General features: G+C 42.2%; 1 protein-coding gene across 1 annotated transcript in view; it reads right to left on the bottom strand.

Annotated features, from left to right (window-relative positions):
• The window catches only part of LOC126101048 (2-oxoglutarate dehydrogenase complex component E1-like), a 218218-nt gene extending 215180 nt beyond the window's left edge, over positions 1–3038 (bottom strand). Inside the window, exons 1-2 of the mRNA XM_049911711.1 lie at positions 2906–3038; positions 2421–2678 (exon numbers count right to left, since the gene is read on the bottom strand). Coding sequence (XP_049767668.1) covers positions 2421–2669 — 249 coding nt within the window. The 5' untranslated portion in view covers positions 2670–2678; positions 2906–3038. The remainder of the gene's footprint in view (positions 1–2420; positions 2679–2905) is intronic.
• Positions 3039–14406: the final 11368 nt, after the last annotated feature.

Raw genomic sequence — 14406 nt, 5'->3', positions numbered from 1 at the left:
CCTTCTCTCCCTTTTCCTACTACCAAATCCAGTCACCCATGACTATTAAATTTTCGTCTCCCTTCACTATCTGAATAATTTCTTTTATTTCATCACACATTTCTTCAATTTCTTCGTCATCTGCAGAGCTAGTTGGCATATGAACTTGTACTACTGTAGCAGGCGTGGGCTTTGTGTCTACCTTGACCACAATAATGCATTCACTATGCTGTTTGTAGTAGCTTACCCGCATTCCTATTTTTTTATTTATTATTAAACCTACTCCTGCATTACTCCTATTTGACTTTGTATTTATAACCCTGTATTTGCCTGACCAAAAGTCTTATTCCTCCTGCCACCGAACTTCACTAATTCCCACTATAGCTAACTTTAACATATCCCATTTCCCTTTTTAAATTTTCTAACCTACCTGCCCAATTAAGGGATCTATCATTCCATGCTCCAATCCGTAGAACGCCAGTTTTCTTTCTCCTGATAACGACGTCCTCCTGAGTAGTCCCCGCCCGGAGATCCGAATGGGGGGACTATTTTACCTCCGGAATATTTTACCCAAGAGGACACCATCATCATTAACCATACAGTAAAGCTGCATGCCCTCGGGAAAAATTACGGTTGTAGTTTCCCCTTGCTTTTAACCATTCGCAGTACCAGCACAGCAAGGCCGTTTTGGTTAATGTTGCAAGGCCAGATCAGTCAATCATCCAGACTGTTGCCTCTGCAACTACTGAAAAGGCTGCTGCCCCTCTTCAGGAACCACGCGTTTGTCTGGCCTCTCAACAGATACCCCTCCGTTGTGGTTGCACCTATGGTACGGCTATCTGCATCGCTGAGGCACGCAAGCCTCCCCACCAACGGCAAAGTCCATGGTTCATGGGGGGGAGGAGGGGGGTCTTGTATCATGTGAATGTTCAAAATGAGTTTTTTTTTTTTTAATAGATCAGCTCTGCTGTGTAGGAAAAGAACCACCTCAAAGATGTATAAAGAGGGGACAGTTAATATTTTTAGGTCTTTAAATAATGGTCGACATGATGCCCTCGGCTGTGCTGAGCACATGCTGCGAATGATTCTTTTTCAAAACTTTAAAATTCGTGTGAAGGGACAATTTGGTTGTGAGTGTGCGAAGCCAACAAATGTGAAAGCAGAAATCTGGATGTGGTAACAAATTGACCAACAGTGAAGCCTTATGTTTATGTCCACACCATATTGAAAAATGTAAAATGAGAGGGCGGGTGCTGGCTCCAAGTTACATTTACCAAAAAAGAGGCAATAGAATTATAGCTCAAAGTAGTAATCAGGCCCACTGTAAAGAACTATTTAAAAAACTGGTTTCCCAACTGCAACAAGTGAGTGCATCTACCAAACTTTTTTGGAAATCAGAGAAAACATTACTAAGTATTCCACTATTAGTTGAATATATAATCATGGAACAAGAGCCAGTCTACTGGGCATATACTTGCCATGGAAAAACAAACAAAAAAACTCAAAACAGCATTTTCTATAAGTGAATAAAATTGATAAATTGTCCAAGGAAATGTAAAAGATTACTAGTATACATCTGTTCAGAAACGCAGCTAAAACAGTCTTCATAAGTAACATGTACCACAAACAGATTACTTAGAGTGGTCTGAGCAGTGATTAATAAAGAAAGGAGACAACTACAACAACATTGTCACATTATAGTACATGATCATAATGCAATGCTTTTACAAGAATATCATGTGACAATACCTACAGTGATGATATTAAGTCTTGTTATTATCCTGCACTCAACATCTCACTCATTATTTGGGGGGGTGGGGGGAGTGCTGAGTTTTTCAAGCAAACTGATGGGAGGAAGACAAGCATTAGTGTATGTTTATGCATCTGGAGACAGTTTCCCAAACAGACTGGAGGGAGTGCAAAGGGCACTGCAGTGTTTTCACAGTCCAGGAGTCATCAGCAGGTGTTGTCAGTATGCACCTTGATTTATATTATAAGTTATCTGACGAAAACTGCATGTAAATCATAGTACAATGTACAACAGGAGCCAAATGAATGAGGCAGTTCAGTTGTTATAACACTGACCGACCTCATATTTGGAAGGTTGGAGTTTGCTCTGGCCAGTCATCCTGGTTTAGGGTTTCGTAATTCATTTCCAGAATATGCCAGGATGAGTCCTTCATAAAGACAAGGGCTGGCCATCTGTCATACCCTCACAAAAAATTTATTTATGTATTCTATGTTTAAGACATTTTCATTGTATTAGGATAACAAACCAACCACTGAGAGATGGTCCCTGGAGAATAAATAAGTCAAATGTATGACATTTCTTACTATATACCTACATTTGCTTCCCCACTAAATTAGATGAACAGCAGAAATGCAAGATACAGCAAATAAGTAGAACTCGTAAAGCCTACAAATGGGACAGCAATACTTACCACATGAACACTTTTCGGGTCAGCTAACCAAGCATTGTACATTTCTTCCACATATACTGATGAAGTTCCATTGAGAAATGGTTCTGGTGCAACAGATGCACTGTAATTTCGGATGCTGGTAACTGACAGTGAGCTTGTAGCACTTCCTGAACGCAACAGCCACGCTGCATATCTTTCAGGTCCTGCAGCCCGTGGAATTAGTGGTGTGAGAGGTAACAGATTTATTAATACTGATCTCGCACGATGCATCTTGTTTGCCTGAAGAACGGAAGCAAAAAGAGAAATATTGCCTCTCGGATACGGCAAACGAATATGAAACATTAACTTATTCGTGTACGAGTAGTTTGTCCCAATAGCACATGGCAGTTGCAGCCAAGAGGGGTTGTAAGCAGTAAGAAAGAGGGTGTGCTTTCTACTTCTAAATACACACGAATCGTATTCGGCACAGCGCACAAGTCAGGATATTTCATGAATCAAACACTTACAGAAAAACAAATGACACTGACATATGACAGTCGCGAAATACTAATTCTTTGATTAGAATTTTCTTGTTTACGTTACAGTCTATGACACTCTATCACGTATTAGTCACTAAACGCCGGCTGCACTTCAATTCCGGCAGTTCACACAGTGCGCTTAAGCGCGATAAGGAGCACCGGCGTTGCATCACCTTGTCAGATTGGAGGCAGCCAATGGCTGGATGGCACCAGGTAGCCAATGACAACCTGTTAACGGGATGACGTCTAAATGCCGGAAAATACGAATAGCCCGCATCGTGTGAACAGTCTTTTCATCATTTCCTGCTTTATGACTAGTTTTTGACGAAGTTACCTTCATACGCGGGAAACTGCGAAGAGCTAGCTTTGTTTCGATTGCCCTTCCTTCACTTTCTGTGTTATTGTCATCACATCTATCATCATTATCGCTCAGCTCCCATCTACTGCTAAAGACAAGCCTCCTCTCGAATTTTCCACGTGTTACAGTCGTCGATGATGCACATTCTCGCTGCTCTTGCATAGTTTCTAGTATCATCTATTGTTTCCACACTGCTTTAGACCGTTTTGTCGGTCTTGGAAGCCAGCAAAGAACTTTCTTGGCCTATCTACCACGCGAGGCTAGTAGTAGTAGTAGTAATAGTAGTAGTAGTGGTCGTAGTTTTATTTACCGGTAGATCTCTTTTATGAAGATACTGGTCATGCCTTGGTATTATAATTTAAGAAACAATAAAAATTAAGTAATTCACTTATACAGACTTACAGGTCTAGAAACACAAGGGTGGGACAGGTAGTTGGAACAATCCTTGCATTTACTGAAATAATTTAGGGAAACAACGGGAAACCTAAATCAGGATGGCTGGATGAAGACTGGAGCCTCCACTCTCCCAGATACAGAATCACTCTGTTTAAAGTAGTGCTGCCTCATTCGTTTTACTCCTAGTGTACAATACTGTTTTACAAATTAGTTATTTAATAATAATAAAAGGCAAACGCTACACTTAATTCAAAAAATGTTCAAATGTGTGTGAAATCTTATGGGAATTAACTTCTAAGGTCATTAGTCCCTAAACTTACACACTACTTAACCTAAATTAGCCTAAGCACAAACACACACATCCATACCCGAGGGAGGACTCGAATCTCCGTCGGGACCAGCCGCACTTAATTCATTTCTCAGTCCCAATAACTTCAGATTCTACACACACTATACACACATTGTTTCATACCATTACACATACTATCAGCTGATGCCAGTACCATTTTGTACACCGCAACTTCTCATTAGCTAGCCTGAAAAACTGATAAGTGTCCCTCTATAACGAGTCAGATATTGGGCTCAAAAAGAGGATAAGGTGTTAGTATTATGCACTGCATAGCTCTAGGAGTAAGTTTTTCAAGAAAAGGAAAAAAATATAGTGTGAAAGTGTTACATGGAATGTTGGATGTTTTATTGTCGTTATGATTATTTGTGCTACATTTTTTATAAAACCCCTACTCTGCGTTATCGAAGTAATGCTTCAGTGTATAGAATGTTTGGATTAACAGGTCTTTCTTAACTGACTTTTCAAAATAGGTTTGTTTTAGCAGTTTCTTTCAACTCCCTTGGAAATTTATTGTACAGATTTATTCCTTGGCAGAAAATGCTGTTTTGAGTGAGTCGCACTTGGGTTCCTTAGTTGTTAGAGCACTTGCCCGCGAAATGCAAAGGTCCCGACGTCTTGTCTTTGTCCGGCACACAGTTTTAATCTGGCAGAGTGAAAGATTCAGTCTCGAAATATGCACCAGGCTACGGCTAAACCATGTCTCCGCGCAACATCAGTTCTTCGAGGATTGCTAGTTCTGCATGTTTCACAGGGGAACTTCTGTGAAGTTTGGAAGGTAGGAGACAAGGTCCCGGCGAAAGTAAAATTGTGAGGAGGAGTCGTAAGTCCTGTTTGGGTAGCTTAGTTGGTAGAGCACTTGCCAACGAAAGGCAAAGGTCCCGACGTCGTGTCTCTGTCCGGCACACATTTTTAATCTGTCAGGAAATGTCATGACCAAAGATATCCCTAAACGTTTTCCTTTATCACTTTAATGTGATTTCTCTTACTGATTGTTGGTATGCAGTAGAATAATAATGGAATACACAGACCACCAAAAATGGTTCTAACAAGACTTTCTCCACTGCAACACTTTTAAATTTCAATAGAGTATTTGTTTCTATGCACATGATCATGTTTACCATGGAACATATTTTTCACTTTGGTAAACCTTACTTTTCCAGAGTAATTTTTGTTATTTAAGAAAAAACCTTCTGCACACAAAAATTGAGTGCTATAATTTAAAAATGGAATATGAAAAAAACTTGTATTATTGGGCTAGGTAGAGGACACAATCAGAGAAGTTTTCCAAGGTACAAGGCTCCGCCTCCTTTCTTCGAGTGAAGATGCCATCGCAGCTAAAAACTTAGATATTATCTTTGCTTAAATATTACACTAACAAGCGATTAAAACTGTTTGCATGGTTGCCATCTAACACATCAAAAATTACAATTCCCTGCATAGGGTATATTGGCTTCACTATCTAATTACTGAATGCTGCCTCGCGATGTGTTTCTTTGTTGATTTTCGCATCGGGGTTCGCAGAATTTTGCAAGTGAAGCTCTACACGATAAACATTACCTTTCTCGTAACGTCTCGCGTTGTCGAGCTTTTCGCAGACACTCACGCGCTGACTATACACTTGGCGAATTGTGCAGTTCTTCCTCCAGTCTTTTATATGTCTTCCAGTAACCAAAGCTGCTAAGTGACCCAGACTGACGAAAAAGCGCGATACTTCGTCGAATGTGGGTAGTGTGAACGGGCTCTTCCGAGCGTGAATTGAGGTTGTCACTTTTCAGGAACTGATCGCCGCCCATGTAACGTAGGCAAATGATGGATCTTCTCATCTTTTCAAGCACATTTCATTACATTTCTTTATGTTTAGCGTCGGCAGCCAATCATTGTACCAGGCACTGATCAAGCCTCTGAGTTTCATAACTTTTTTCTAAAGATGTCACTTCTCTGTACAGCTGTGTCGTCTGGGAACAGTTTCATAAGGTTTTAGACGATATCTATCGGGTGCTTTGTACGAGGTGTTAGAAAAAAAAGTGGCACATGTTCCTCCAGGAGCACTGGTCATAACTAGGGGAAAAGTTCCTGTAATTATATGCCCAGAAACCAATACCTGTTGAGATATAGACCGTTTTACTTTGGACGAGTAATGTGTAGAATTCGGTGGTGTAGGTCGTCTTATTGCTGCAGTTCTTTGCACATTTCTGAATGGTTGTAACATGTCGTAATCTGCAGGACACTAATGGTGGCGCTGGTATCACAGGAGAGCAAACGATCTTGTACTTCAGCCAGTTGATATTGTGCTGCCCTTGCCGGCCGTTGTGGCCAAGCGGTTCTAGGCGCTTCAGTCTGGAACCGCGCTACGCTACGGTCGCAGGTTCGAATCCAGCCTCGGGCATGGATGTGTGTGATGTCCTTAGGTTAGTTAGGTTTAAGTAGTTCTAAGTTCTAGGGGACTGATGACCTTAGAAGTCCCATAGTGCTCAGAACCATTTGAACATTTTTTTTTTTCCTGCCCTTGCACTACGTTAACAGGACAAGCTTCTGATTTATCCGATTGCAGTCTTTCTCGGCGTATTCCACTGGTGAATTCTTCTCGGGTAATCAACCGAGTGGTGGCGTCGTCTTATTGCAACGTTTCAATGAGTTTCGTATCCATCATCTTCGCCATTGAAACGTTGCGGCAAGACCGCGTCACCACTCGGCTGATAACCAGAGAAGAATTCATCAAGGTTCTGATTTGGTGCAGCGTGAACAAACTGTACTGTAGACAGTGCAATGAAGGCCTGCTATTCCACGAGGAAACTGACAGATATGATGCTCTGTTATGATTTAGCCGACGGCAGTAATCACCTGTTCCGTGAACTACAGAAAATATCGACACACCAAAAACACAACACATTACCAGGCCTAATACGGTGTAGGAAGCCCGTTGGCATTCAAAATAGCTTCCAGTCGTCTCGGTATGGGTAAATACAGATCCTGCATGGTTTGCGAGGGAATCTCATACCATTCTTCCTGCAAAATAGTGGCAAGCTTAGGTATCGACGAGGGAGGTGGATAGCGATCGTGCTATCTTCCCTCCACAGTAGACCACAATGGCTCAATAATACTGTCTGGTGACTGTGATGCCTAGGGAAGATGCGATAATTTGTCTACGACCTCACAAAACAAGTCCTGGATGGTGCGGGCTGTGTGAACAGGGGCTCTGCCGTTCTGGAAAACTGTATAACCACTGAAGAACGAATGTTTTATCATGAGATGGTCGTGATTGGCCAAAATGGTTGCGTAATGCTTGGCAGTAATGAGACGTTGCAGTGCGACCACGGGGCTCACAAAACACTACAATATGGCTACCCAGATCATCGCCGAATCCCCTCCATGTTTCGTTCTTGGAACGTAAACTCGGCCAGAAGTTGGAAATAGCGTGAAAAAAAGACTAATCCAACCAGATAACTTCTTCTGTTGCTCCATAGCCCAGGATTTGTGGCTTCCTGTTGCGGGCATCTACATCTAGATCTACGAGGGCAGTTCAATGAGTAATGCAACACATTTTTTTCTGAAACAGGAGTTGTTTTATTCAGCATTGAAATACACCAGGTTATTCCCCAATCTTTTAGCTACACAACACTATTTTTCAACGTAATTTCCATTCAATGCTACGGCCTTACGCCACCTTGAAATGAGGGCTTGTATGCCTGCACGGTAACATTCCACTGGTCGATGTCGGAGCCAACGTCGTACTGCATCAATAACTTCTTCATCATCCGCGTAGTGCCTCCCACGGATTGCGTCCTTCATTGGGCCAAACATATGGAAATCCGACGGTGCGAGATCGGGGCTGTAGGGTGCATGAGGAAGAACAGTCCACTGAAGTTTTGTGAGTTCCTCTCGGGTGCGAAGACTTGTGTGAGGTCTTGCGTTGTCATGAAGAAGGAGAAGTTCGTTCAGATTTTTGTGCCTACGAACACGCTGAAGTCGTTTCTTCAATTTCTGAAGAGTAGCACAATACACTTCAGAGTTGATGGTTTGACCATGGGGAAGGACATCGAACAGAATAACCCCTTCAGCGTCCCAGAAGACTGTAACTGTGACTTTACCGGCTGAGGGTATGGCTTTAAACTTTTTCTTGGTAGGGGAGTGGGTGTGGCGCCACTCCATTGATTGCCGTTTTGTTTCAGGTTCGAAGTGATGAACCCATGTTTCATCGCCTGTAACAATCTTTGACAAGAAATTGTCACCCTCAGCCACATGACGAGCAAGCAATTCCGCACAGATGGTTCTCCTTTGCTCTTTATGGTGTTCGGTTAGACAACGAGGGACCCAGCGGGAACAAACCTTTGAATATCCCAACTGGTGAACAATTGTGACAGCACTACCAACAGATATGTCAAGTTGAGCACTGAGTTGTTTGATGGAGATCCGTCGATCATATCGAACGAGTGTGTTCGCACGCTCCGCCATTGCAGGAGTCACAGCTGTGCACGGCCGGCCCGCACGCGGGAGATCAGACAGTCTTGCTTGACCTTGCGGCGATGATGACACACGCTTTGCCCAACAACTCACCGTGCTTTTGTCCACTGCCAGATCACCGTAGACATTCTGCAAGCGCCTATGAATATCTGAGATGCCCTGGTTTTCCGCCAAAAGAAACTCGATCACTGCCCGTTGTTTGCAACGCACATCCGTTACAGACGCCATTTTAACAGCTCCGTACAGCCACAGTCTAACATAACAGTCGCGACACTTCGCCTCGATTTTGTTGCCTACAGCGCCAGCAGCGCCCCAAGCGGCTGGTATGTTGAACTGTGAGTTCGGCGCGATCGTGAAAGCGAATAGTGATTTTACCATCGGGAGCGTTTGTAGCGCAATAAATTGAAGCAACAGCAGGAAGAAGACACCACTGCTGTCTCTTTTTAGGTTTCCTAAGGATCCTGAGAGATATATACCATCATGTTACTAAACTGTATCGTCAGGATTCACTTGCAAACTATATGTGTATAAATGATGAATGTATCGTTTTAGGAGCAGAAAATGGCTTGTTAATAGCAGACGAGAAGACCTTATGAAGAAAGACCCAGTTTACCTGTATAATAATATTAGGTTTTGTCCGCTACATTTCGAAGAAAACCAGTTCATGAACGCAGACAATAACAAACTCGTGTGGAATGCAGTACCCACACTGTTTGACATCCTAAATAAGCCACCTCAACTGACGATGAAGAGGAAACCGCCACAAAGATTCGACAGTCAATCTAAAGCTGTAAAACAGTCGTATGACACAGAACAGCCAGTTCAGCTCTCCATGTATCAGTGCCAGATTCGTGCGAATCGTCACCACAGACGTGCTATGACGAAAAAGTGGTTAGATTAAGTGCAGCTGTTCATGTCTTACAAAAGCGTGTGAAGTGTCAGAATGTGCAGATCGAGCGAAACTATTACGGGACAAGGAAAGTGCCTACAGACAGATTGCAAATTATTCAAATATTTGGTTTTTCGTGAAATGTAATCAGCTCATTATAATGTTTTCAGCATATTTCTGCCACTATTTGGCAGTTGCTTTACTCACTTTGAATAATATAAAGATTAAGGTCGTACTTGTGGCAACGGGCAACAATGACACACACAGTAGGTCTACAGAACGATAAACGAGCTGTCGATCGCTTTTGCATGTAGAGGTACATGTCTGTGCTTCTTACATGTGAATCTGTGTGTTTATATTCTCTTGATATCAACGTGGTAAGCTGCAATTTTGTCCAATGTCACAAGTGTTTCTTCACGAATGTGTTGTAGCTTGCCACTCTATTCATGGTTTTTGTCCATACTTGCGCTTATTTTAGAATCATTAATAGAAACATATATGCCTTCCGATACTAAACAAACTCTTGGAGGCAAGAAAATAACTCGAATAATTCGGAAATTACGTAGGAAATGGATGTAAACAAACATCATGATTACAACGCGTCTGACGTTCACCTTACCTGCCGCTTGGAGCGCAAGTGTCGCTCCATCTGTCAAACGGCAACAACTTTTACAGCAGTGAGTGTCGCGACTGTTATGTTAGACTGTGGTACAGCGCTGCCACCTGTCGGAAGTCAATGAAACTATACGAGACGAAGCGGGAATGTTTGAAAATATTCCACAAGAAATTTCCGGTTTCTTCAACCAAAATTGGCCGAGAAAAAAAAAGTGTTGCATTACTTATTGAACTGCCCTCGTATATCTATAGTCTGCAAACCACCGTGAGCTGCATGGCAGAGGGTACATCTCATTGTACCAGTTATTAGGGTTTCTCCCCGTTGCATTCTCGTATGAAGCGCAAGAAGAATTATTGTTTGAACGCCTCTGTGCGTGCAGTAATGATTCTAATCTTATCTTCGCGATCTCTATGTGAGCTATACGTAGAGGGTTGTAGTCCATCCCTTGAGTAATCATTTAAAGCCGATTCTGGAAACTTTGTTAATAGACTTTCTCGGAATAGTTTACGTCTATCTTAAAGACTCTTCCAGTTCAGTTCCCTCAATATCTCTGTGACACTCTCTCACAAATTAAACAAACCTGCCCTTCTCTGTATACGTTCGATATCCCTGTTAGTCCTATCTGGTACGGATCCCACACACTTGAGCAACATTCTAAAACCTGTCGCACGAGTGATTTGTAACCATTTGCATCACTCTTGAATGGTTTTCAAGTTCCAGTTCGCCTAGCAATTTCCCACTTCTGGAGCTCATTTCGTATTATTTTGGTGCTGAGAGAGTTCGCGAATGCGATTTTCAGCTCGGCCGTAACTTTTGCTGCTATCATCCACTCTATTTTTCGTTGCAATCCTCTTCAATGACCGTCTGTCACGATCGCTCAACACAGACTTCCGTTCGCGTTGTGACTCAGAGGATGTTGTTTCTTCGTTTTTCCCTGTTTACGGCATAAATATTCGATACATTACCTGTTCATACACCGTTACTTAGTCTCTCTTGGTTACGGAAGCACGAACCATACGAGCACCAACAATTTGCCCACGTTCGAATTCACTTACCCCGAAATAATTCACTGCACTCGCAGCTACACAGAACATTATTCTGATCACGACTGCGCTTGAAACGTATTGAGGACATTGAAGTGGTGCCGTTCGTAGGCCAATCCTGTAGAACAGCGTAGCCTGCAGACTTGTGTAGCATCTGCATTTACATTCGAGCATGCATTTCTCGCGGGGTTCCCATCTTTTCGTCCAACCTCCGTATGCGCAGATAATCATTCACAAAGCGCCATTGGATCTGCAAGCATGTTCAGTAGGCTGTTCCAGCACCTCGCAGATTGTGGATCATTCGTAGCACGGACAGATGGCCTCAGTAGGCCTCGCACAATACGCCGGAGATGGATGAACAGGTACGAGGCCTGTTCAAGAAATTCCAGAACTTTGTCCACAAAATTTGTCTACATCTACCTTTTCTTATTGTGCATGGCGTCCTTCAAAATAATCTCCTCCACCGTTTGTACACCGCTCCCAACCCCGTTTCCATTCCCATAACAGTCTTGGTACGCCTCTTGATAAATAGCGCGAAGCGCCCTCTGCGAATTTTGTTTTACCTCGTCTGTCGTTGCACAACTTAATCCTTTGAACGGAATTTTCAACTTTGTAAATAAAAAAAAGTACGCACGGATCAGGTCTGAAGGGATCGGAGGATGAGGCAGTACAGTGATTTCGTTTATTGTGCAATAATCACGCACCAACAGGATTGAATGTGCGGGGGCGTTATCGTGATGCAAGAGATATGAATTACCTCGACACATTTCAGGCCGTTTCCTTCTCACATTTTCTCGCAGGCGTCGCAACACGTCCCGATAGTACCATCGATTAACAGTTTGTCCATTTGTCACGAATTCATGATGAGCTTATCCTCCAAACTCAAAGAAAACCATCAGCATGGCCTTGACATTTGACCTGACGCGACGAACAGTTTTGGTCTTCGAGAATTTTCCCCGACCAATTGAGAACACTGAACCTCGGTCTCAGCATCATAACCTATGACCCACATCTCATCACCAGTTATGATTCTGTTAAGGCACATCTCGTTCTCATTTGCGCGATCCAAGAGTTCTTCACAGATTGCGAGGCGAAGGTCTTTCTGGTCCTGACTCACGAGTCGCGGCGCGAACCTGACGGCAACACAGTGCATTCCAAGATGCCCTGTCAGGATTCCATGAGATGATCCAACAAATATGTTACGTTATTCTGCAATCTCTCGGACAGTCAGTGTCCGATTGGCACGCAAAATTTCTTTGACGCTCCTGACATGAGCGTCGTCGGTAGACGTCGAAGGGCGTACTGAACGAGGGACATCTTTAACACCCGTTCGACCATTTTTAAACCGTGTGAACAATTCGGCTTAAGCACTCATCATCGTAGGCTTCCTGCATCATTTGATGTGTCTCTGTAAAGGTTTACTTGAGTTTCACGCAAAACTTAATGCTGTTGCTTTGCTGCTCTAAGTCTGCCGCCTCCAAATTTGCAAAATGTGCGACACAACCATCTACTCGACACATCACTGAACAATAACTAACAGACATACAACAATGAAACTTCCGGCAATTACGTATTAATCTCAGGCGTGTGCAGGGATGCCAATCGCATTTCGCCTCAACACACAATTGGCGCGAAATTACGAATGTCCCGGAAACAAGTGTTCGAAGAACTGGAGTTGCTGTAGGTATCAATCATACCCTTGCATAGTCAGTTCTGCACTAGTACTTGCAAGCATGTAAGGTCTTCGACCAAAATAGCACTTTGCCCGGTCACAGTTCTGCCAATTTCACTCGTGCACCCTAAATGCTACGAAATTTTTAATTGATTCTAAACCGAATTTTGGAGCTACGGTTCGTACAAATGCCTAAAAGACATTGCAATATAGTTGTTTTTTAAATTTTATCCGTATTTTGCAGCTTAAAACGTGACTGTATCCAAAACATTGGAGGTATGAACTAAACAACGCCTTCAGTCACAACTTTTTCGTGTTTTATTAACTACACGATGCATTTCGGGCTCTGTGGTTCCATTGTCAGGTGTAATTTGTCTTAATACATGTTTTATTTCTTCTCCTGAATGAGGTGAAGTGCATATTCCTGTCACGAAAAGGTTTAATGTTAAGTTATGAATTTAGTAAGTCGAACGAGGAAAATATGTGCAAAATAGTGGAAAATGAACAGTATAAACTTACCACATCATCAAAGGAAATCATTTTTAACGTTCTGGTACCGGCAAACATTCTCTTCTCCGTCGTTTTAGTACACGTCACTTCATTCTGGATGTACATATGCACACACATGTTTATAAACACTTCGCAGATGTTTTTGTACATCTTTGACAACACCATGTACAGAAACATCTGTGAAGTATTTATAAAAGTGTGTGCGCAAATGTACACCCTGAATTTAGTGACATGTACTAAAACGACGGAGAAAAGAATGTTTGCCGGTACTAAAACGTTAAAAATGATATCCTTGGATTATGTGGTAAGTTTATGCTGTTCATTTTCCACTATTTTGCGCATATTTTCCGCGTTCGACTTACGAAATTCATAACATAACATTAAACCTTTTCGTTACAGGAATATGCATTTCACCTCATTCAGGAGAAGAAATGAAACATGTATTAAGACAAATTACACCCGACGATGGACCCACAGGGTCCGAAATGCATCGTGTAGTTAATAAAACACGAAAAAGTTGCGACTGAAGGCTTTATTTAATTCATACCTCCAATAGTTGATTTTCTTTATTAAAAGCTACACTGAATCTGAAATAATACTGTCACCAGTAAGTAATTTTGTTACGACCTTTCTCAATTCCACTGGGCAAGTGTTCAAAGACCGTCGAAGTTTCCAGTATTGGAATCTGATTATCTGAATATGTATACTGCCAGCATTGCATTAATATCAACCTTTTTTAGGATAAAGTGAGCTGCTGTGAACCACAAATCTACTTTTAATTAATTAAATAATTCTTATTTACTCTCACATAAATTTTGTCCTTCCCCATATAATAGAAACATCTAACGTAAATAACCAATATGTGCTCATAGCATCATGAGAAAAACCTTTATACACCGATTTCGCCACTGTAGCAGAATAAACTATACTCCGAACAACGTGTTTTGGAGACATCCTTCAGTGCAGTGCGCCATTGACGCTACATATTTTCATAATACATGGATATTTCGTAAGACTTGTCTGAGGCGTTCATAATTCCCTAGGTGATCACTGTAGGCGATTTCAGTTAAAGGGTAATTACCAATTTCTGTTGCCACCTGCTAGCAGAGACTCCGCTGGAAACGACGGGAAAGAGTATCCGATTAAATGGTTTGTTTCATTAAAGACTTTTCATAGGTTTTCAGAAACAGTCCTC

The sequence above is a fragment of the Schistocerca cancellata genome, chromosome 9, assembly GCF_023864275.1.
Source record: "Schistocerca cancellata isolate TAMUIC-IGC-003103 chromosome 9, iqSchCanc2.1, whole genome shotgun sequence".
Taxonomy (NCBI): Eukaryota; Metazoa; Arthropoda; class Insecta; order Orthoptera; family Acrididae; genus Schistocerca; species Schistocerca cancellata.
The sequence above is the reverse complement of the archived record's forward strand: the minus strand, read 5'-3'. Positions and strand labels throughout refer to the sequence as shown.